The sequence below is a fragment of the Eurosta solidaginis genome, chromosome 4, assembly GCF_040869045.1.
Source record: "Eurosta solidaginis isolate ZX-2024a chromosome 4, ASM4086904v1, whole genome shotgun sequence".
NCBI classification, from domain to species: Eukaryota; Metazoa; Arthropoda; class Insecta; order Diptera; family Tephritidae; genus Eurosta; species Eurosta solidaginis.
In genome coordinates this window covers 249,599,938-249,625,822 of record NC_090322.1, presented here as the reverse complement: position 1 = coordinate 249,625,822, position 25,885 = coordinate 249,599,938, and the positions used below count along the sequence as shown (strand labels likewise).

Below are 25,885 nucleotides of genomic sequence, written 5' to 3'. Positions count from 1 at the left end.
TGTATACATATAAACATCTGTATAGTAATATTTGTTTTTGTATTTGTGCTGGCGAGCCTAAGGTTCACAAATTTATTGTAGATTTGTAGGCGAATCAGCAGATAGGGCAGTAGATACATTGGCTCGCAACGGAAGCGGAGGTGTGCGTGTGTGTGTGTGAAAATCCTTGTGGTGCTCATACTTCGATTCCTTTTTTACTAGTTTTTCGTTTAAGAAAAAACTCTTGTCATTTATTTGGCGAAAAGTTTTAATGGAATATGCCGTACACCAATTAAGAACTTATTACATTTTTTTTTTGCATTCATAATCTGTTGAAGCTTTAAATGATTAAAGACAAGAAAATTTGCAGAGTGCACTACATAAAAACACTTGCAGAAGACATCACTCACTGCCACACTATCATCTCCCAAGAGATATTTCCCAAAAGCATTAACGGTAAAGAGAATAGTGTCTTTTCCCCCAGCGGGTTAGGGGGTTAGAATATACCCGCGGTAGGTATGCCTGTCGTAAGAGGCGACTAAAATACCGGATCCAAGGGGTTTGTGTAGCGCAGCCCTTTCAGGTTGCCAGCGCAATACATAGCTTCTCCGAACCCAATTGTCAACCTCACCTATCCGTGGCGAATCCTGTTTCATTAACAGCCGAGGCTCTGGCGACCCCGAATTCCTCATGGATCTAGGGGGTGGGAGGGCGGTATGGCCTAGAAGGTCGCTTGTGGTCATAACAAATCGTTCCCGAGATGGTCGTGCTTGGTACCGGAACGTACCGGATCTGCATCCGGCAAAGGACCATCAACTCGATAACACTCGCCAAGGCCTTCGTTGAGTGTCCTTATCGCTACAACAACAACAACAACAGAATAGTGTCTTCTCTGGGCAAATAAAAACTCACATCATATCTGCCCTGATGTAAGGCTCGGAATTGGTTGAGTGATATAACGTCAATTGATCTTTTGACCACTACAATCAGCCATATGGTCAAATGAAGTTATGTTCATTTGAAATGGTCATAACGCCAAATTTGAAATGAATATAACGGCAACGATATTGACATTATTACCACGCTGTTTTTCTAAAAGGGTCATACAGTTAACTCATATTTTCTTAAGTGGCCTTAAGGACGAAGAAAAGAGCGAATAAATGCAAATCGCTCTAGGAGGCTCTGCTTCTGCTATGGTTTTATTGTAGAAAAAAAATCGGATTAAAAATTGGTTCCGTGCGGTTTTCTTTAAAATACATAAAATTGATTCATTTCAAATTTTCGCTTGCGGCGGTTTTCTCTCAGTTCTGGTTTCATCTCCACGAAAAATCCCTTTAAAAACTGGTCCGACGAGGATTTCTTTGAAATAAGAAGCAGTATTTCAACAAAAGGTCGAATTCATCCTGCGGTGATTTTTTTTGTGCTGGACTCAATTGTCATAAGGTCAAACGGAAATATCATAAATATTGATCAAGTCAAATTTATAAAGGTCACAAAAGTCAAATGACCTTTTCGCCATTTGAAGTGGTCATAAGATCAATTGACGTTATGGCCATTTACCTTTTGTCAGCGCAACCTCAGAATAATCGATATTGGCGAAAGAAAATAAAAATGCCCTTCAAATATTCGAGATCAACATTCCGTGCATGATGTATGGTGCGGTCGGTGTTGCCAGAAAGTCGGTGTTGTATAGAAGGATGTCTTCACCATAAAGACTTGGCCAACTATGCAAATGAATGATAACGCTGTGGCCTTGAAGGTATTACTATCTACACTCATATTTGGTAGCAGGGGAACTGCGAGTTCTACAGTGAGTTGAGAGAGATAGGTGAAGGAAGGCTTGATGTCCCTTGATACCCTTCATCGTGGACAGGCTTGATTGGCTACGCACCAACCAAAAGCACATAGATCGACTGGAGGGAGCTCCCCTACCTGCCCCCACCCCTCTTTCCTAAAAAAAAACCATCACAACGCTGAAATCGCGTGATTCATGAAACTTGCTTTTTTTCATACTTAACGCATTATCTGTCTCGACCGCTAGGGCCAGAACGATTATTGCCACCTTTTGCCATGGAAGGTGGCTTAACATCGAAGTAGAAGTGATATGTCTTCATTGGAAAGAGCAGAGAGTATTGCAGTTTTTCTAAACTGGGTCGCCCCTCGGCAGTGATGAGGCAAATACTCCGAATGTAAAGTAAAAGCTTCTCAGTTAAAATTAATCGGTCTTTCAGATCCTGTTCGGAGTTGGCACAAAACATGCAGGTCCCGCCCCGCCAATTTGTAATTCTCTTCGGAGGTGTGTATATCGCGTCTTGTATTTATTTTTTATGTAAATCTCTAAAAATTTACATTGATTTTGACAATTTGCCCCCGAGAGATACGGCTACCTAACTACTTCCAGAGAATGACTGGATATATAGAGTCGAGTCAACTGTCTTTGGCATCAACTTTTTTTGGGTCACTGCGTGCACTTTCTTCGATGCACAAAAGCGTGTGCGTATATTGACTGCTGTATTTATTCGGACCTCGTACTTTGAACCCTGGTTCTATGCCTGCCGGCTTCTATCACAGCACGGCCAAGTAGTTTTATGGATCTTTTGATGCTGGAACCTACAGTTGACCATATTTCGAGTAGCGGCGAAGTCAATCAGCCTCAACCCGTAGGGTTCCTCTCTTCCTGGCGTGATTTTAGTATCATGGCGGTACAGTAATCTTATGTATCTTCTAGTTCCTCATTGAAAAAGTCCTTAACATTGTCATCCGCGCCGTCTATTGGTTCTTAAGCGCATATAAACGTTTTATTGAAAACCTCAGCTTGATACGGACCGCAGCGAGACGACCGTTCACAACCGTAAACGACAGTACTTAATGCCAAAATATCTTTCTCATCCCAAAGCCTACCAATACGTTATCTCTAAATTGCGTGTTTGTCCATATGGCCACTCTAGTAGACGTTGCAAGGCCTTTTCGTCCTTCTGCCTTGCCCCGTCTCTCGTACTTCCAGAACGGCGGTGACATCGCCCTTAACCTGGATGAGAACAGCAACCAAACGCAACAGCCGGACATCGGTATCACCTCCTATAAGATTTCGGAAATTCTAGTAAGATGACCTTAAAGCATGGCCTTTAAAATGACATAAGTTAAAGTCGTTTAGCATGATTTTGATGCCATGGCGTTGCCAGACATCGGATGCCTTTCGTAGTACAAACACCCCCTCCTTTTGGCTACTTTGCTACGCATTGAAATACACGATAGTCCTCCTGCCTGCCAAACTTCACGTTTCATTTATGTCTTCGCGAGAACATGAACCAGCCGATCCAGTCACCCTTTATATTTACACATAAGCAAAAGGAAATCAGTGGCCATACAGAACCAAAATAAAAAAACAAAGCGAAAACATTGACTAGTCAGACATCCCCAAAAGTGAGACAACGATACACATCAATTGCATGGAGCCGGTGGAGCTTCAACACGCTACACACTTCAGTTTATTAAAATCAAAATCCACGCACCCACAATCACTCACTATCTTATACGTCCTACCCTTCTTGCGTCTTATTCATAATTTGCTGCACGCAAGCCATATTTTGCGTTTAAGCTCATCAATAAAGCGTTATGCCTTCAACACTGCGCCTTGGTATGTCGTACATCCCATCGCCATCTTCAATCGGCCTCATTTGTTTTTATGTAAATTCATATTTCCATATTTCATGGTGACTGACTGTTCTCTTATTTGGTGCGCTCAACAGAAAATTGGGCTACATGACAATAAATTCGAAAAGCATGACAAAATAAAAATAATTTTCAACATTTTATGTGGATTTCTTTCCCTTAGACGGCCGCCCGTCCTAAAGAGGGAATTTGTTCAGGTTAAAAGCTAGCAGCTCTTTATAGCGGTCGTCAAAAACGTTTTAGCGGAAGGGTCATTAAAAATATATGAGCTTTAACATGGTTGACATATAAACAAAAAAAAAGAAAAACAACTTAGCGATCATATTGCTAGTCATTTCCTCTATCTTCCACCTGCCTACCCTTTTGCAGTTCCACTCTGCACAATTTTCTTCTGTTCTATCAACAAACAAAAAGAAGCGATGAGCCAGTGGGGAAAGGAATGGAGGGGGTGGGTTGTATTCTCGAATTCATATTACTCCATACTAGTTGTACAGTGGCGCCTTATCGCGTGCTCCATTACAAGATATCGTATTCATATTTTTCGAAAGTCGGTTTATTAGGATGGCTCAAATTTTTCAAATATTTTTATTTGGAATTTTGCTTTTTCTGTGAAGTATGAAAGCAGCAGCGGTAATTTGGCAGTAATTTTGGCTATGAGAGGCCTATTATTTAAATCTTATACACCGGTAATGCGCTCTTCTTGCGGTCACGTAAACTAGGTAAAAAGCAAGGATGAGATCTCTTTTTTCTGTTGCCGACACGGTAGCCGTTTTGAGAATTACAATTTGTGTGGAAAGTCTGGACCCTTGCAGGAGAAGGTAAAGTTCCCCGGCTGATTGATGTCGGTAAATACAAAGCACAATAGGGCTTTGTGACGTTTAACGCTGTGGCTGCGAGAAGCAAAGAACAATGCGTAAACACGGTGTTGTTTTGGAGTGGGAAAAAGACTTCAGCGGCAAGAGTTTTCGTCTCACTGTGACTCGCATTACGGTGAGGGTTTTTACATAGAATTTTTTTTTTCGAAGACAAGTAATCTTTCTTTTCTAGAAACTAGAGAAAATACTCGATCACTGCCTCCGCCAAGGCATCGAAATCATGCCTGGCGAGTTTAACTTCAGGATAGGGGTCTTTGTTCTTAAAGATATAACCCTCCCATCGGGTTGAGGTTGACTGACTCAACTGCGCCTGGAGATATAGTTATGTGAAGTACCAAATTGCAGCATACTAAGATACAGCAAGCTACTTGGATATCTCCTGATTGAACAACACGAAACCAAATCGGGCTGGTGTTGAAGACACAGCAAAAAAAAGCACACGGCGACCTAAGCAAAGTTTGCCGTCTAGAGGCTGCTCACGACCAGACCCGCTCGGCTGTCACACCTAATTACTGAGAGCATTCTTTGATCTGACGTTGTGACCGTGTAGTAGGAGCACTATGAATGTAGAGTCACTGCGGTCACTATAGATTTCCAGGTAGCTCGGAGAAACAACTGGTAAGAAGAGGAATATCGCACGATAGCATACCTCGAAGAGTGAAGAAAGGCACTTACCTAAAAAGAAATATTGTTCGAAAATTATAGCAGAAAACCTGAAGGACAACGGAGGATAAATTTAGGTTCACCGCTTAGCTTACGCCGTTTTGTCAAATGTCATCAGCTCAGTCATGAAGCGCCTCTTCAAGCCATTGGAGGCCAAGTGAGGCGTCAGGCACCTGATGACGCAAAAGAAAATTCTCTATAAGCCTCTGTTCATATTTATCCGGATATATGGCTTGAAATCGAATACGTTACCGCAAGAAGTTTTTATGGCACTTGAAGTAGTCAAAAGAAAAGTTCTGCAGATGATTTAGGGCCCTGTTCATGTAGTGAATGATATGTAACGAAAGAGGTCTAATGATGAGCTCTCCGAGTTTAACGCAGATATGAACATAGTGAACACTGAATAAATAGTTGAAGACCCTCCAGGCAGAGGAAATTTTCCTCTAGTTCCGCGTATTCCGAAGTTGGAGACTCCCTGTTGGCGCCAGTTATCGTAAAAAATTGAAATCGCCTAGATGGTTAATAAATAACTAATTGGCGCGATTTATCTCCGAGGAGGTTTAGGCCGAGCTTCTCTTCCAATTTGCGTCGTGCTCCTTTTAGTTTTTCCTACATGCTTTTTGCCGACTCAAAAAGGAATATGCAAGGCAGATGGTCTTTTACTGAGAAGCTTTTCATGGCAGAAATACACTCTGAGTGTTTGCCAAATCACTGCCGAGGGGCGACCCGATTACAAAAACTTTTTTCTTAATACTATGTTACTTTTCCCGGGAGTTGAACGCAGGACCCTCGATGTCGTATGATGATTAATGATGAACGATGATGGATTGGTCGGTGGGAACCATACCGGTTATCAGCTATGAGGCTAGTCCAGATAAAGTGCAATATTCGGAAGCTACTCTCCGAGCTGCTGTTTTCGATGCACAGATGAATAGAATTTACAGCGGTTCTTCGTCTATATGTAGCTCCCTTTAGGTTGTATAAAATTTCAATAGCCAACTATTTTCTTTAGGCAATATGCGCATTTTTGTAATTCTGCTGTGAATTCTGCTGTCAGCTGCGTATGTAAAAAACTGATTGAGCTCAACATGCTTCTTCGAGGATCTAGAGACTGAAATTTTCATGGTAGCAGACGTTCCGTAGATCGGGATCGAGAATTGATTCCTGTGCTGCTCTGCATGTGACTATCATGGAGCGTGGACATGGACTTCCTCAAGTTTGGTACATATGTATATTAGGATGAGATCTCTAAGATAGCTTCTGATAATGCGCTATAGGTAGCAGCGTATCTGGAATCGTTGCTCCGTCCACCTCGAGCCCCTGAAAGCGCTTCTTACGCATACTTAGACTGCGAGAGTTACAACTCTTTTCGATTTTGCGTTACCTTTCTGTGTTGCTTTAAACCAACTGAGAACACTTTAATTGGCATTTTATTAGTCTGAAGGCGTGCTGCCTGCGCGATAGTCCTCATGCTTTTTGTAAGTATAGTTTGGTGGGTAAGGACTTTACTCACTTATCGGATTTGGGGCTCCCTGCATGCGTCACCCCACAGCAGGTATGAGCAAACACTTAGAGTAAACGTCTTTCATTCAAAGACTTGTTAGTTAAAACTGTCTACTTAAGCTATTGAGAACCGAAATCAGAAAGCTATTTTAGACTCCAAAAAACTTGATTGCCTCACCTTAATGCTCCTTTCTGTGTATGTACATATGTACTATGTTTGTACATAAGTCCTAAAGTTTAGTACATAGAAAATTGTTCGGAAGTATATGAACATTAAAATCAGTGACAGCTTTTACATTCGTTCACGCCAGTCAGATAGTCAGTTTTCCTTCTTGGTTGGTTGAAGGTATGTACGTTAATGGCATGCCAAACGGAGGGTGGTTACAAGCATTGTTGTTTTTGCCCGCAATGCGAAGCAATTTAAGGTTACTTCATACATAGTTTTGTTGTTGCTGGAATATGAGGAGAGTGCGCATTGTATATGGACAAATTTCCACCATTTTCTCTAACCCCACCAACCCAGCAAAGGCCGTACACGCTTGCTTACATATTCTTGCTGACAAAGTTGTAGTTGCGGGCATTGTTGCACAAGGCAAGGTGGGAGGGCATTTCATGTGAGGAAGCAATGTAAAGTTGGCTAAACTTTAATTGCCACTGGTCAAAGTTTTGATGAGTTTTTCAGTTTGTGGCGCTGGCCAATGATAGCCCATTTAGTTTTTGATTGACGATTGCAGGGTGGTTTAGTTTTTGTTTGAATAACGCATAACGTGTTTCTACAATTCCAGACCAAACAAGTAAGGAAGGCTAAGTTCGGGTGTAACCGAACATTACATACTCAGCTGAGAGCTTTGGAGACAAAATAAGGGAAAATAACAATGTAGGAAATGAACCTAGGGTAACCCTGGAATGTGTTTGTATGACATGGGTATCAAATGGAAGGTATTAAAGAGTATTTTAAAAGGGAGTGCGCCATAGTTCTATAGGTGGACGCTTTTCCGAGAAATCGCCATAAAGATGGACCAGAGGTGACTCTAGAATGCATTTGTACGATATGGGTACCAAATGAAAGGTGTTAATGAGTATTTTAAAAGGGAGTAGCCCTAAGTTGTATATGTGAAGGAGTTTTCGAGATATCGACCGTGGACCAGGGTGACGCAGAACATCATCTGTCGGGTACCGCTAATTTATTTATATATGTAATACCACGAACAGTATTCGATGATTCCAAGGGCTTTTGATTTCGCCCTGCAGAACTTTTTCATTTTCTTCTACTTAATATGGTAGGTGTCACACCCATTTTATCAAGTTTTTTCTAAAGTTATATTTTACGTCAAAAAACCAATCCAATCACCATTTTCATCCCTTTTTTCGTATTTGGTATAGAATTATTTTTTTCATTTTTCGAAATTTTCGATATCGAAAAAGTCGCGTGTCGAAAGGGCGTGGTCATAGTCGGATTTCGCCCATTTTTATTACCAATATAAAATGGGTGAACTAAGTTTAGTAAAGATATATCGATTTTTGCTCAAGTTATCGTGTTAACGGCCAAGAAGAAGGACAGACGGCCGACTGTGTATAAAAACTGGGCGTGGAATCAACCGATTTCGCCTATTTTTCACAGAAAACAGTTATCGTCATAGAAGCTATGCCCTTACCAAATTTCACAAGAATTTTTGTTCGACTTATGGCATTAAAAGTATTCTGGACAAATTAAATGAAAAAGGGCGGAGCCACGCCCATTTTGAAATTTTCTTTTATTTTTGCATTTTGTTGCACCATATTATTACTGGAGTTGAATGTTAACATAATTTACTTATATACTGTAAAGATATTAAATTTTTTGTTAAAATTTGACTTTTGATGAATTTCTTTTTTCGCCCAGACATTTTGATATACAGAAGTCTATATCTATCTCGATTAGTTTATGCCAATACGGGGTACCGTTATACGAACAAACTTAATATACTCTGTGAGCTCTGCTCAGCTGAGTATAAAAAATGGAAATGGAATGCAAAGGAGTGAATGTCAAAGTACAGGCATACCATTTTTCAGGGATCTTAGGCCTTAAAGTCGTTTGTCTTCCCATCGCCCTACAATGTATTTTAGTCGGAAACTATGGCCATGCTGAAATAGTGTATCAATGCTCGCAAAGGTTCTGGGTTTAAGTGCCAGAAAAAGCAATATCAAATTACATTAGAGAAGTTCTTTCTTTATTCGAGGTTCTTACCGACGTCACCCCCCGACATGGGTTTTGAGACCTTCAGTGAATTTGGAGAAACAATTTATTTAAAATAAAAAGAAATGCTACAGATGGAAAGATTGATCTGCCTCATCGCAAAGCAAGAATTACGGGCGGAGTTGGTCCCAACGGGTTAAGGGGCTAAGATTACTCCCACGGTAGGCATGCCTGTCGTAAGCGGCGACTAAAATCCTTAGACCCGAAGTTTCGAGGTGTCAATAAAATAGTTTCCGTAGCAGTCGGGCTAGTACGAGAAGGTGGTAGTACCGACGCTTACAGAAATCATATCCGGCAAAAGACAACAATCTCCTAAAGGGGCGTTTAACAATGTCCTGCTTAGCGCAATCGAAAGCAGGTAGGTTTATGAGCCGAGGGCTTCTGGTAGAAATCGTTACAAACTTCTGTGCGCAACAAAACGTTCGTAGCAATGTGGGGATAAAAATAAGGAAAAGGTGTGCGGAGAGGGTTCATAAATACCCCCTACTCTGGATTATGGAAGCAAACGGGCTTCTGGTGCAACTTAAAGCAAAAGCCCTGACAATATTTATAAAGGGTAAAATTCCGGCCAATCTGTGTGATGTTTTGCAGTGCAACCTGGACGCGTAGGCTGGGTTTAATGAGTCATGTCAACTGGCTGTCAACCTTGGCAAAACGAAGCTGTTTCTATTTACAAGGAAAGGAGGGCAGTTACTTTATGTTAGGGTTAGAGTCAGTAGTGACGCCATCGGCATGAACTGGGCACTCTCATCTAAGGTAGTATTTTAGCGTTATAAAATGGTAGTCAACCTGAGTATGCTCAATTCAAACTATATCACTGGCTTACTAATCGGCCGAAGTTGAACGATAATGTTTGCTGTAAACTGCGCTTCCCAACGAAAGATGTAGCGATTAAGGATGCGGTGGCTATTATAGGCTTGAGTTCAACTGTGGTAAAATCGATGGTTGTCTGGTAGTGCCTAATCTTGCTTGCGATTACATCGAACAATTTTGTTTAAGGTATTTTAGGTCCCGGACCATAGCAGTACCCTGGCCAATTTTCATGCGTACCTCTTCGGCCGCATGGGTACAGCCGGGCCAGATAGAGAAGGCTTTAGGGAATTGGGAGTTTTAATGGCTACTTTGAATCTGCTTCTCTATAGATGGTCCTCGAGTCAGCTTAGCAAAATTTGGGGAACACCAGCTCTTTCAGGATAACGAGATCTTTTGGCCGGAAGCGCTTGGCAGCCGGTCTGACGGGTTCATGGTGATTTGGGTTTTGGCGAGCCACGGGAATCAATGCGGTACGCCTTAGCAATCTTCCGTGTTGCAGCTGCATGGAGGATGATGAAGAAGTAAAGCTCGTTCCACGTAGCCCACTTCAATAAAAAAATCACCAAACGTAAATCAGCCATATGATAAACATTGAGAATAGAAATACAATATCGATACTTTATTAGATCTTCAAGCCGGTTTTTACGCCATTTAAATGACCATTGATAACCTTTGTGACTTATCATTTCAGAGATCGTTTTCCATACTATAAATCAAATGATGATCGTTGGAAAAACTCAGTGAGGCACAATCTCTCCATCAACCCGCATTTTCGCAAAGGTCTTAAGGCGCCCCAAGGAGCCGGACATTTATGGACGATATCAAGTGGAGATTCGGCAGAGAACGTGTTAGCTTGGGAGCATGTAAGTTAGGGAGAAACCTCGACAAGTCCATTAATCTTTCTAATAATTCCTGCTTTCCTCAGAAAAAGCAGCGCTTAGATCTTTTCTTCAAAATGGAATCCATGAATCGTGAACGACTGCAACGTCAGACCTGCTCCTCACCACATCCAGATTGCCAACAACATCACCAACAACAGCAGCAGCAACAAAGACTACGGCGAGAGCAACAGCAAAATCAACCAGAATGTGTATACGACGAGGCCGCCATTGCAGCCGCTGCAATCACACGAGAAATGCTCAATAGCAGCGGTAGTGGCACTGAAGATGGAGGCGGACAAAACTGCAATAACCTGACGGACAACAACAGCCAACAACATTTAGAGAACACCACCACACATTTAGTACATGAATTCCCCTTCAACGATTTAATGAGTGACGAAGAGCTACGGAAGACTGCTGGCCAAATATTGAATGGGATACATCGTGAAGTTGAAGTGCAATCGGTGAATTCGATAATTAGCAGCTATAACGATGTGATGTTGGATAATGGTGAGTATGATTGTAAGGTTTTTGGAACTTAACTTCTATCTCTCTCTCTCATTTGACAGAAGATTACCTCAATCCCATACACAAAGATGTTGCTTTACATGAGAGTGGGCTGCGCAGCACGGATGCCACTCACCTATCTAGCACTTCGTATTTGCAAACGCAAAGCGGCATGAGCTCTCAGTATTATGTCACTGAAATCGATCCACTCGAATTGGGCATACAAATGTCACATCAAGTGGGTGCGGAAGAGGTGCTCTTTAGCGATGACTTCAATTTGAATTACTTTGGTTATAATGGTGCCAATGATATTGTTGCATGACAAGAAGCGCCAATGCACGGCAGTGAGAGTGTTGCATCAAGTGGTGCAGTACCGTTAATTAGCGTAACGGCAGTTGCAGGACGTTTAAGCACGATCGCATCGTTGGAATGTGAGCAGTCAGCGCAACATCTCGGGTCGCGTATGGTGGGACATGGTTACGTCCAGCAACAGCAATAGAACTAGGACTCTAGTGAATAGTATTCTAATTAGTTTTTTGTTGTTAAAAGGTATATATGGCCTAACAATAATTTCTAGTCACTAATTCCGGGTATTTCGAAATCCCAATACTTTACCAAAGATATTTTAAATAATTTACTTGTAATACTGCTAAATTGTATTCTTTAATACACAACAACTACACAAGATAGTGCCTAGGTGATTTATGTAATCTTTATTACACCCTACAGTGAAATTAGCCAGCTCTCTTGCTTCTTCTATGTAGATGAGTCTCTTAATCATCATCATAATTAAATGGCGATTTTGGCAATTGCCCGGCTTCACCGCATCTGACGCACATTGGAAACCCAAAGGGTATCCTCAACTCAATAGAGGTATCCCTCTTCCTAAGCTTTCAAATACGTGCATTCATAGGAACAATTTCTGGGCATATGCCATGCAAGATCAAACTTCCTCTACCTGTCCTTTTTACTCAGTGCAGGTCTCCTTCCTATGTTTTCAAATACGTCGAGAGGAAGAGTTTCTGATCCGGCGCGTCTTCTTTCAAAAACATGAATCTTCGCATCGAAATTCTCCGGTGGCAGCAGAAGCGGGAGACCCGCGTCGCGATTTTTTTGTAAATGTATTCTGTCTCATCAAGCAGGCACGGCCATACAACAATTGTCAACAAAATAAATCCTCTTACGGGTTAAGCCATAGATTACTTTCTGTTAAGAGTTATTGGCACTACTTTACATATAAAAATGCTGTTTCACACATAGAAGACGCTTCGCTTGCGGGACATTCAGAATTGGGAAGTACTAAATCTGTGAGAATATTCAGTACTTGTCGCGCATCTTTTTTTCTTTCACGGGGCATGGCTCAACAAAGATATTACGTTGTTGTTGTTGTTGTTGTAGCGATAAGGTTACTCCCCGAAGGCTTTGGGGAGTGTTATCGATGTGATGGTCCTTTGCCGGATACAGATCCGGTACGCTCCAATAACACAGCACCATTAAGGTACCAAGCCCGACCATCTCGGGAACGATTTATATTGCCACATTAAACCTTCAGGTCATCCCTCCCTCCCCACCCGCAAGTTCCATGAGGAGCTTGGGGTCGCCAGAGCCTCGGCTGTTAATGAAACACGATTCGCCACGGATAGGTGAGGTTGACAATTGGGTTTGGAGAAGTTATATATTGCGCTGGCAACCTGAAAGGGTTGCGCTACACAACTCCATGAATCTGGTATTTTAGTCTACTCTTACGACAGGCATACCTACCGCGGGTATATTCAGACCCTCTAACCCGCTGGGGGCAAAGGTATTACGTCAACGCCATTTATAAGTGCTGCGCTGATAATTACCATATTTGACGAGTCCTACGACTCTGTGGAGGTGTTTTTGTTCACCGCGCTCACCGCCGTACCATCTATTCGTTCTACAAGTTTCTTGGAATGGCAGAGGTTATGATGTGCGTTAAAGTCGTCTAGGATAATAACACTTTGAGCCGTGAGTAGCGCAATTTCGGAAATCCAATCAGGCGGCAATTTTTCATTGGCCGAAAGTAATGTGGGTTGCCGATAACACGTTTAGAACATCGGCTTGGTTCTTCATACCGGTGAAGCCCTGTGCTATTGTAGCGGGCGTTCTGATTACTTGCTTACTTAATTGGCGCTTAACCGTCTAAACGGTTATGGCCGTCCAACAAGGCGCGCTAGTCGCTCCTTCGCTCCGCCAACCGGCGCCAATTGGTCACACCAACGGAGTTTAAATCGTTTTCCACCTGGTCCTTCCAACGGAGTGGAGGCCGCCCTCTACTCCTGCTTCCATTAGCGGGTTCCGATAGACACTTTCTTGGCCGGAGCATCATCTTTCATTCGTATAACATGGCCTAGCCAGCGCAGCCGTTGCGTTTCTTTATGCCGTTTTCCATTTACGCGAAGTTTGGCCTTGAACAGCAAATAATGAAAAACAAATAGACTAAGGGACTTCTCTTCGAGTGCAATAGCATACAATAAAAAATCATAATACCTTGCTCGGCCCAACTCCCACTAAAATAAAAACACTGGGCTGTGTTTCATGAGTTTTTATTCTCGAACGTACGCTTTACTTAAAAAAATCCAATACATTTTAAGGTTTTATATAATTTGATTATACATTGAAGTTGAGCATTCAATCTTAAATACTAAACAGATATTTTCATATGGATATCAAATAGACTATTGCTTCAGTGTACCAGCTACGACCTACTTTAACCATTTCGTTGACACATTTCATCATATTACACATCACATCACATTTAATCATCACTTTCTTCGAAAGTAGGACTACTTGGAGAATAAGCTGGACTTGTTGGACTGTAACCTTGTGATGGTGCCGTTGGTGAATACATCGGCGATGTAGGAGAATAATTACGCGTCGTTGGTGTGTACGTTGGCGATGTCGGTGAATATTTAGTGCTAGTAGGCGAATAAATTGACATATTGGGTGAATAACGTGGACTTGTTGCCGAATAACTGGAACCAGTTGGACTGTATTGATTGGCCGGCGAATGCTGCGGTGAGCTGGGCGAATAGAGTGGCGATGTCGGTGAGTACTTCGGTGAAGCCGGTGAGTACTGTGGTGAGCCCGGTGTATATTGCGGTGAGCCAGGGGAACCATCGTATGAAGGTGATGGTGGTGAATAAGTTGGTGACGTTGGTGAATATTTAACACCCGTTTGCGAATATGCAGGCGAAGCGGGTGAATAATGCGGTGAGGCAGAATAATTTGGAGAAGTTGGCGAATAAGATGGTGTAACAGGTGTATAATTTGGTGATGATGGCGAATATGAAGGGGATGTCGGTGAGTAACAAGGTGAAGTTGGAGAATACGAAGGACTTGAAGGTGAATATGATGGCGATGTTGGGGAATAACTTGGCGAATTTGGTGAATAATTTGATGATGTGGGAGAATAAGCGCTGCCTGGTGAGTACATATTCGTGCCACTGCCAGAAAATGATGGACTTGAAGATTGATAATTTGAAGTAGGTGAATAAACAGGAGAAGTGGGAGAATAACCGCTGGTGGATGGTGAATATCCAGTTGATTGTGCTGCAAAATTTGGTGTTGTAGAATAACGTGGACTTGTAGCTGGATAAAGGGGACTGGTAGGCGAATAATTTGGACTAGTTGGTGAATAGTTAGGTGAAGCAGCACCCGGCGAGGAGGCGGTATAATTTGGGCTCGTTGGCGAATATGATGGCGACACACTGGGCGATGGTGGTAGGTAAGGTGACATTGATGGCCCCGGTGAACTTGGCGATGAACCAGGATGTGCAGGAGACCAACTAGGCGACATGCCGGACGCATCAGAGGCAGCTGATGGTGAGAAACCCGGGCCGCCAGGTGTCATGCCAGCCACTGAAAATAGAAAAAAATAGTTTAAAACATTGTGGGAATAGCAAAAATCTATAAATGCGAAGTCGCAGTTTTTGTTGGAAAAAATCTCAATCGTAGGATGAAAGTCTTAAATATGATTTCTGATGATGTATAAATTCTATATATTTTAATTTTGTCTGAGAAGACCGTAAAACAATTCCCACAAAATGCAACCAAATATTATTATTTAGTTTAGATAAGATTTTTAAATATATTTCGTACTGAGATGAGATAACTGCACACCCACAATGATCATCAATGTATAACTCACTTTGTCCAGATGGTGAAAAGTAACGTGGTGTGCCACATTGCACCCAAGGTGTCATAGGTGGTGTCATGCTTGGTGTAGACCCTGCACCAAAGAACATTGCCGAGCCACCAATCATGCTTGAACCCAAAGTACTTGGAATTTCTATGCCATAGCGACATTTTTCAGCATCAAGCAGCAAATCGAAACAACCTAAATAACAACAAATTGTATATAAAGCATACATAATACGCACACAATGAACAAACTCTTACCTGTGCCCATACGTGGCAATTGTCCCATAATAATATTCTCCGATACACCTCTCATTGGATCAGTTTCAGCATGCGCTGCAGCATCCATCAACACATCAACAGTTTCTTCGAATGAGCAACGCATAAGGGCACCAGTATCTTGTCGATTGATACCGTGACGTGTGATAGCCATCAAATGACCTTTAGCAGTCATTACGTCACACAACAAAGCTAAATGACGATAGTTTACGTACAAGCCATAAAACTGCAATACTGCATTCATTTCCTTTTCAACAGATTTACGCACAGCTTCTATACCCAATACTTGGAAAATTTCACAAATATCGTTTGATGATGTACGCACCGGATCTACATCACGTTCAGAGAGTACTTTCATCATTGATGTACCATCAGTTTCCAATAACCATTCACCAATAGCTTTAAATTCTCCCGTTTCAGTTATAACAATACGTTTCTTACTATCAGTTTGCGGCAAATGCATATACACTTTACCAATTGCCTCTATACCCTGCAGTGTCATGTCTGAAAGCATATTTGCTTCAATACAACGCAAAAACATATCATCCTCCATTTTATCGACGGCCTCATCTTCATCTTGGAACTTGGTTTCTTCATTGTTCATAATACGTATGCGAAGTACTAATTTATCTGCATTATCATCATTGAAAATACAATTCAAATCATCACCAAAACCAGCATTAATCTTTTCAGCTATTTGTTCCATGGTTAATTTCTTATCTGTCATACGTTTACGATCCAATTCAATACGTAACAGCCATGGTGAAATGCGTGTTGGATCAAAATCAGGCATTTCATAATAAACATTCACGAATTCTTGATCCTCTGAGATCACAGTACGCTGCGGATCGGGATCATAGTAAATGGCTGTGTTGGCTGTTACTTTACGCAATGTGGTGTGTTCTAAACGGCACAGCACATTCTTTGCTTTCTCAGCATCTCGTGCAGCACCGCCTGTGAGAAAAACAGTTAGTGAGGGAGCCTTTGGTTTTTTGGAAATATTAATGATTTCCTTTAGACGAGGTACACCCAATGTTACGTTCTTCGATGATACACCAGCAAAATGGAAAGTGTTGAGTGTCATCTACAATACAAATAAAAAATAAGTAAGACAGATATTTACCAACACACCATAATTACGCACCTGTGTAGCAGGTTCACCCAAACTCTGTGCAGCCAAAGCGCCCACCATTTCACCAGGATTCGCTTGTGCTTGCTGAAAACGTGTTTCAATCTCTCCAATCAACCATTCAAACGCTTCAGTCGATAAACGAAACTCTTCTGCTACATATTTCGTGCAGAGTGTCGAACGTACCAAACATTGAAACAATAGCGTAGCATTCTCATTAGCCTGTTTCGACAAACGATCATTACCGACCACAATAACACAACGTTGTAATAAATCACGCACGCCATTAATAACGCGCAAAGGCGACAGATCGGTTGGCATGCGTTTGTTAATATGAAAAATTTTCTGTACATTCCAAATCATGCGTTGCAAATTACAAGGTAATACGACCTACTCAATTAAAAAAAGTTATAACATAAGTTTTTGCTTAATTAAAAAGTAAACAATGTGCTTTACCTTCGAATCACCATTGGGGAAAATTTCACGCAGCGCTTCGCGATCGCGACACAATTGATCCCATTCAATTTCCAATTCGGGTAATGCATTACCGCTTTCGCTCAACTCTTTTATAACATCATCTGTAAATACTTTACGCATATAACGTTCATTCGACCAATCAAATTTGAATCTTTTTTCGAATGCTTTATTCGAAAGCTTAACGGTAGGTAGATTTTGAAATTCTACTGTTTCTCCAGCCAAACCATCTTCGCCATAACGCAACTGAATTAGTTGACCTACAGAGTTACGTACTGTACCATCATAGTTAACCATAACAGACTCCATAGCCTTAATTAAACGACGTTGGATGTAACCAGTTTCTGCAGTTTTTACAGCAGTATCGATAAGACCTTCACGGCCACCCATAGCGTGAAAATAGAATTCTGATGGCGTCAAACCGGCAAGGTATGAATTTTCTACGAAACCACGTGACTCAGGACCGTAATCGTCCTTAATGAAATGTGGCAAAGTACGTTTGCGAAAACCATATGGTATACGTTTACCCTCAACGTTCTGTTGACCCACACAAGCAATAACCTGTGAGATATTAATATTGGAACCTTTAGAACCCGACACCACCATAGCCTTTAAATTATTATATTCAGTAAGCGATTTCTTAGCAGAACCACCAGTTTTGTCACGAGCATCGTTTAGTATACGATTTACTTGATTTTCGAAAGTTTGACGCAAAGTATTACCTGTAAGTGAACAAATAAGTTTAAGAGATACAAAAAATGTATTGCAAGAGATTTAACGCACCAGGTGTTGGTTCCAATTCCATGTTGTGCGCTTTTTGAATAACGTTTATGACATCATCTTTGGCTTTCTTAATTGCCATCTGAATTTCATTATAAGTTTGAGGATCAGCAATTGTATCACCAATACCGATACTGTGACCTTCCAATAACAACCAATTGTTAATTACAGTCTGAATATTACCGTAGAAACGGCCAGCAATTTCATGACCCAATTCCAAGAAAACGATATGCAGCAAGGAACCTGCAGAAGTACCCAGCGTCTTTTTACACAAAATGCCCATAATTAGTTCTCCATGTTCTACCATTACTTTGGTATCACCAGGTGAAATCCATTTATATGGACCATCATCTTCATCATCTGGATGTGTCGAATGTGTACGTATCATATTTACATTGCCGGGAATAATCAATGAGAACAATTGTTTGCCTGTCCATAGAGGACGTGGCTTTAAAATGCATGGTTGTGGTACTTTACCATCCCATGTGGGTAAGAACATAAGTAAATTCATCATTTGTTCACGTGTAATAAATACATCACGTTTTGTCATTTTACGTACAGCTGTTAGAGTATCCTGTACAATACCCATGACGGGTTTATTTGCCTATAATTTAGATGATTTATATTTTTTTCAAATTCATATAAAGAAATAATTAAAATAATAACCTGTGGAGTAATAATTTGCCTAGGTGTTATATGTATATTCTCCACCTCAGCACGCGTCTCCATAGATTGTGGCACATGCAAATTCATTTCATCACCATCAAAATCAGCATTATATGGTGATGTGCATGACAAATTCATCCGGAATGTTGACCATGGCAGCACTTTGACACGATGCCCCATCATACTCATTTTATGTAGTGTAGGTTGGCGATTGAAAATAACTAAATCATCATCACGTAAATGTCTTTCGACTTTATAGCCACATTGTAAATGCAAATCTGAAGGTTTAGGATGGAAACGCAAATCTATACGTTCACCATTATCACGTACAATATATTTAGCGCCAGGATATTGAGAATTGCCACGACGCACTAACTCTTGCATGCGATCGATATTGAATGGTGTAACCAATTCTGGAAATGTTAAATTTTGTGCAATTGAACGTGGCACACCGACTTGATCGATACGTAAATTTGGATCTGGTGTTATGACAGTACGTGCTGAGAAATCAACACGTTTACCCATCAAATTACCACGTATACGCCCTTCTTTACCCTTCAAACGTGCTTTAATCGATTTAAGTGGTTTTCCAGATTTTTGCATAGCACGCGGCATACCGGGCATATCATTGTCAACTAAAGTTGCTACATGAAATTGTAACATTTTTATGTTTTCGTGTATAACATGCGCAGCTGCGCCAGTGCCTTCATTCTTTTTTAACTCATTATTTGCTTTAATAATATCGGCAAGTTTATGTGTCAAATCGTCTTGATTCTTTGCGGCACCAAACATAACAACGGCGGGACGCACTGCAAGTGGCGGTACGGGTAGCACTGTGACAATCATCCAATCAGGGCGTGCATATTTTGGATCCATGCCAAGTATGAAACATTCTTCATCTGTAATGTGTTTTAAAATTTCCCATACGCGCTCTGCAGTAACCATGATTTTCTTCTCCTAATGTAAATATATTCTTTGATTTTAGTAAAACAAAAAACGCGTAATTATTAAACTATCAATATTTACCTGTGAATCTTCATTCACATGCTTCCATTCAGCAGTTAACTCTAAACCACTACGTCTAAGGGAGGGTTGATAATGACCACAACCACCATGTCCTTGCTTTTTAGTCGGATCGGATTGTTGTCCATCTTTTGCCATATCCATATCTTCGCCACCCTCGCACACTGTTTTACCTTTACATAAATCGTATACATACGCCAGACGCTTTCGCGGTTGTCCTTTTGATTTCATTACAATTTCTTTGATTTTGGGATTTTGTGGTGATACTAACATTTTGGAGCAGTAAAAGCATACACAACGTAAAATCTTAATGGTTTTTGTTATGAAACCAATATGAAAAACTGGTTTTGCCAAATCAATGTGTCCAAAATGTCCCGGGCACTCGGTCATATTTCCAGCGCATGTTTGACAACGTGACGTACGATCGATTACACCTTGGCGTGGATCCATCAAACCGCCCAACTTGGGGCGTCCACCTTCCATTGTCTCGGCGAATTGGACGCCACCCTCTGTTACGGACATACGGCGCTGAGGGAATAAGCACAAAAAATTATTTAAATTGACCACTTTTCTATTCCTTAATTTTATTTAAATTATTGTTGTAACAGAACTTCTCCCTGCTTAGTCGGTAGATCTATTCCTAGAAATGTTAGGCAGGTTAAACTAAAAGCCCTTGGTCTCGAAAACCGCAAAATAACAAAGTAACCTTAATTAAGTATCGGCCGAAACGAAGAGCTTATATAGTCCCCCACGGGTGAATGGGTTTAGAATATTCCGCACGCGATCACAAATTGTCATCAATATCTTCTAACGGGAGTCCAAGGAAACTTGCTGTTTCAACAGGGGTCGACCATAAGGAAAGGGGTGTTAAAGGCGTTGGTTCCACATTACACCGCCACATTACATGTTGATTCTGGATAGGTAAGAGTTTAACCTGTTACAGTATCCAGAACGAAGTTGAGCAAGAGTGACACGCGTTTCCCTGGGGAGTATGCGTTCCTCTTCCAAAAGTTTTGGGTACTTTTCTTTGAGTACTGGATTCACCGGGCAATTCCTGACATAAAGGTCCGACGCCTGTTTGTGGAGTTCACCAAGGACCTGCTTGTGTTTTTTTGCTTCATACGGCTGGGTTATCAGGTGCCGTATTTCCTCAAAATGCTTACGGAGATTACTCCTTAAGCCCCTAGGCGGTGTTGGCTCATCAATCAGATGTCTGTTTGGATGCCCAGGTTTCTATGTATTCCACAGGAACTGTTTGGTTAGCATCTCATATCTCTCCCTGATGGGGAGTATTCTCGCCTCATTATGTAGATGATGTTCTGGGGACATAAGAAGGCAGCCCGTGGCGATTCTGAAAGCAGTGTTTTGGCAGGCCTGTAGCTTCTTCCAGTGGGTAATTTTTAGGCTTGGCGACCATATGGGTGACGCGTATCACGTAAACGGCTGGCCAATTGCTTTGTATGTAGAATAGCGTTTCTTTATCTTTTCCCCAGGTACTGCCAGCAAGGGATTTGAGGATTTTATTACGGCTCTGGATTTTCGGAACAATTGCGGCTGCGTGCTCACCAAAATGTAGACCCTGATCAAACGTCACCCCCAAGATTTTGGGGTGTAGGACAGTCGGTAGCGTAGTGCCATCGACGTGGATGTTCAAAATGGTCGACATTTGGGACGTCCATGTTGTAAATAAGGTCGCGGAAGATTTAGTCGGTGATAATGCCAGGTTTCGCGAGGCAAAAAAACTGGAGATCAGGGAGGTAGCCGTATATTCTGTTACAGAGCTCATCGATCTGTGGGCCTGGGCCTGTGGCCATTATTGTGCAGTCATCGGCGTATGAAACGATAGTGACTCCTTCTGGTGGTGAAGATAGCTTAGATATGTAGAAATTAAACAAAAGTGGGGATAGGACACCACCCTGTGGCACCCCTTGTTTTTAATTCTTCTTGGTTTTGATGTTTCGTTTCTAAATTGCACCGATGCCTGCCGACCACCCAGATAATTTGCGGTCCACCTTTTAAGACATGGGGGAAGGGTAGACCCTTCCATGTCTTGCAGTAAAGTGCCATGGTTGACCGTATCAAAAGCTTTTGATAGGTCTAGCGCTACGAGTACTGTTCTATGGTGGGGGTTTTGATTTAAACCGCAATTTATCTGGGTGCTGATGGCATTTAGCGCGGTGGTGGTGCTATGGATTTTTCTGAAGCCATGATGTTGAGAGGCTAGCTGCAAGTTTGCTTGGAAGTAGGAGAGCAAAATGGCTTCAAGCGTATTTGCTACTGGCGATAGGAGAGATATCGGACGATACGACTCTCCTATGTTAGCTGGTTTCCCAGGCTTTAGTAGCGGGACCACCTTTGCCCTGTTCCATTTTTCGGGTATGTTAAAGGTGGAAAGAGACAGGTTGAAGACATGTGCTAAGTATTTGAAACCCTCTTTCCCTAGGCTTTTAAGCATCGGCATGGCTATGCCGTCTGGGCCCACTGCTTTGGATGGTTTAGCGTGACCAATGGCATCTTCAACCTCTCTGGCGGTGATGGTAATTGGTGACGCGCTGAATTTATGTTTATGTGCGTGTCTGTTGGCCCTCCGTCTATCTTTGCCGACCGTAGAATGCATTACATATTACCGGCAGAAAGCGCTCGCGCATTTTTTGGAATCCAACAGCACTTTATCGCCGAAAGCGATGGAAACTTTTCATTGTGCTTAGACGGATTCGATAGGGACTTTACGGTGGACCAAAGTTTACCCACATCGGCAGAGAGGTTCCAACCTCTTAGGTGCTCCATCCATTTCGCCCGCATGTGTTCATCCACAAGCAATCTGATGCGTGGGTTTATGTCCCTTATTTGGGGGTCGCCTGGGTCGAGTTGTCTTATAAGGTCACGTTCTCTCACTAAATTTGCGGCCTCCGCCGGGAAGTGGGCCGAAATTTCGGGAATTCTCCCGGCGGGAATGAAACGTGCCGAGGCGGATTCAATGACCTTGCGGAAAGCATGCTCCCCTTGGCGGACATCAGTCGGGATAGGGAGGGCAGCAAAGAGGTTGTCTGTACAATATTTGTACCGGACTCCTTTCGGCTAGTAACTGCTTTTTTTCGTGACACTCAAGCAAGGACTTAGTTGCTGTTCCTCTTCAAGAATTGGGTATGGGGCTCTAATACGGGGTCACCGGATGTGATTAAAGCAAAGCAGTTTAGGTCTGCGCGAAGTTCAAGGTGTTGAGTAAGTGTTTGCCAAAACCTTCGGGGAGTTTCTTATCGTAGCAAGAAGAATACGGACTGCGCTTTGTACTAATGCCCCGGGCCAATTGACATAGCTGTGCAGTCATGCACAACTGGTGAGTCCTTCTGGTATAGAAGTGATCTTCGATATATGTATAACAAAAGAGGGAATAGGATACCATCCTGTGGCTTCCACGGCAGTCGGTACCAGCCTCCGGAGTCCCTTGGGGTTATTTAGCCGACCAAGACCTGCCATTCCCATATTATCGCATTTAATTTGTTGCGAATTGCCCAGGCGACATTCTGCACGTATAGAAATATCACGAAAGTGAGTAAACTGGAACCGGAATCAGATTCGGAATTTCGAAATGGATGGTGAATAAAATAATACAAACAAAATATTTGTGAAATGATTCATTTTTTATTTAGGTCTGCGTGCCAGCGGAAAAGTATTCAATCTATGTATAGAAAAATGTCGTGAAGACTTCCGAAAATTTGTCTGGTTTTGCTTAAGCTCTGTATTTTTTTTTAACGGATCGGCTTCCGGTATGCATCCAATTTCAAAAATTAGGAACCGTACTCGTAATCGAAACTCTGAATTTGATATGCCAGCATACTATAGAAATCGGAATCGAGCTGTCCCTGCAGCAAATATGGGAGGCCGTCTTTTATTGGCGCAATATGCCAGGCCAGAGACAATCTAAGTTACTGTTAGGGGTTTGCAGCACAATTCGATATAGGGCATTAATAGGCCTCTTGAAAGATAACCTAAGAATCTTAACAGCTGTCCTTACAAGACACTATAGATTGAATAGCCACATGCAAAAGCTGGGTATGATATCGAAAAACAAGTGCCGATTTTGTGATCGTTCAGCGGAGACGTCGGACCATATCCTCTTGGAGTCTGAAGCAATCTCAAGACGTAGGGCTAAGTTATGGGCTCACCATGACCAGAGCATTCTCACATCAAACCCCTCAAGCCAGGTGAACTGCTAGGGTTCATCAGAGATGCCGGCTTGGGTGAGGTGTTGTGAAGCAGCTGAGGGCACAATAGACCAATGGTCGCAGTGCGATCTTCAATTAATTATCTATGTTAAAAGTGTGTGGGAAAGCACTGTGAGGAAACAGAATTAGAGCTATCCCAGAGCCAATGTTATTCGCTGCAGGTTTGATGCATCCCTACTCTATACTCCGCGGTGATCCAGCGCATTTGAGTGCAGTTATATATACCAACCATAGAATTAGTTATGTTGGCAAAATTGATGTTAATGTACAGCGAACATTCATCTTATATTGATTGAATGGTTATAAATTAAGACTATCCGAAAGTTTGGTTATCGATGTTTGTGGTCCTTTGGGGGGAAATGGAAACGGTTTGCAATACGTTTCGGAAACTAGCAGCATTAAAGTCCGTTTTCGCCATATCGGTAAAAGCTGACGCCTTATTTGACAGAAATCGTTCGGTGATTTGTAAAAAAAAAGGGACCGATAGCGTAAAATATATCATGTACATACATAAGCGCTCTCTATATTTACAGAAGCAATGCTAAGAGATCCTACACTATAACCTTGGGGCCGAGAGGAAGGGTAGAGTACGCGGCTCTATGTTCCAAAATGAGAAAAGAACCATTTCAGGTCCGATATACTATCATTATATACTTACTATTTCATCGGGCGATAAAATACCAAACTGTACTCGCCTTACTTGACGCAAAGGCGCTTTGGAGTCATTAGTAGTCATCTTTTATAAATTGCAAATAATTTGCGTTTTTATACAAAAAAAAAAATTGTCTGTTTATTGAGAAGCACTCAACTATTAAGGAAAAACCACTAGCGCTCCAGTATGCACAAAAGTCAAATGTTCCGCACCACACACGACGCGTCTATCCTAACAATGTCTCGCTCGTCGTTGTGACGTCGCAACTTCTTGTGAAATTTTACAAAATTTCGAACACAAATTTTGATTGAATATTTACACTTTGGGTAATTAGGAGTTGTGCACCTAAGTGCCGAAACACTTTAGATGCAATTTTTAATAACTTTTGTTTATATTTATGCAAGATTTCCTACTTTTCCAAGCGAAAAAAATTGCTGCATTAACAATGAACGGCTTAGTCAGTGGTGAAAAAAGCGAGTGCTTTCGGCGGTTGATTGATGTATCTTTTATAGCAAAAGTGACATTTAAAAGAGTTGCATTATTAGGGCCGTTCCATTGGTTTATCGAGCTCTGGCTCTGGCTCAAATCTCATTGGAACGATCTGGATCAACTTTATGAGAGCTGGCAGCACTAATATAAAACATCTGTTTTGTAGAAAATAAGAAGAAACGTACACAAAATTTTAAGATACTGATAGAATTATTAACATTTAAATAGTTTCACACGTAACCAAATTATTTATTTTCCTTACATCATCTTCAAGTTGTTTACTCTTTCAGTGTTTTTGCGTTTAAATATGGCGAGATCTTTTATGTATACACAAATGTACACGTATTTAGTTCAGTGCTACAATGGTATATGGTTGGCTCATCTCACCCGCTGATTTTATTTTTTTCATTTCACTGGAGTAGGGGGATTGTCAGAAAGAGATGGCAAACTTAAAAAGAAACCAACGAATTTACAACATTTTCTTACTACTTACAAATGCTGCTAAGTTTTATGCTTTCATTCCATTCCATTCGTCCAACACCAACACGCTAATTTTGGCAATGTGAACAAAGGTATGTTATTGCTGTAGAGATGAGCCAACCATATAGTTGAGCCATGAGTGCTACCAACTCAAAAGTGGTGAGCTGTCAAAAAATCGACTACAGAAAACGAAACGAACAGAACTGCTATACGGATCAGAAATTGAACCAGATAAATATCAGGATCACAATAAGAGGCGTCACTCGATACTTTGTTGTTGCCAAAGCAACCCTGTCATGTCGAATGTGATTCTCAAGGAAGTTTTGTTTAGTTTTTTTTAATTGAATCCTATATAGATATGCGGTAAAGTGACTTTGCATAATTACGATTTTTGGAA

The 25,885-nt window shown here is 41.6% G+C and overlaps 2 protein-coding genes across 2 annotated transcripts in view; one reads left to right on the top strand and one right to left on the bottom strand.

Annotated features, from left to right (window-relative positions):
• fd3F (forkhead domain 3F) overlaps nt 1-11,451 on the top strand; it is a 43,736-nt gene extending 32,285 nt beyond the window's left edge. The window contains exons 3-5 of the mRNA XM_067780772.1: nt 10,433-10,604; nt 10,667-11,132; nt 11,195-11,451. Of these exons, the coding sequence (XP_067636873.1) occupies nt 10,433-10,604; nt 10,667-11,132; nt 11,195-11,451 (895 nt within the window). The remainder of the gene's footprint in view (nt 1-10,432; nt 10,605-10,666; nt 11,133-11,194) is intronic.
• Nucleotides 11,452-13,680: 2,229 nt separating this feature from the next.
• Polr2A (RNA polymerase II subunit RpII215) lies at nt 13,681-25,006 on the bottom strand. The gene is made up of 9 exons (XM_067785606.1): nt 24,526-25,006; nt 19,645-20,169; nt 18,619-19,575; nt 17,956-18,556; nt 17,155-17,894; nt 16,714-17,088; nt 15,552-16,653; nt 15,301-15,489; nt 13,681-15,011 (listed from the first exon to the last, which is right to left on the bottom strand). Exons 1-9 carry the CDS (start codon nt 24,601-24,603, stop codon nt 13,909-13,911), a joined length of 5,670 nt encoding a protein of 1,889 aa, XP_067641707.1. The 5' UTR covers nt 24,604-25,006; the 3' UTR covers nt 13,681-13,908.
• Between the last annotated feature and the right edge of the window lie 879 nt (nt 25,007-25,885).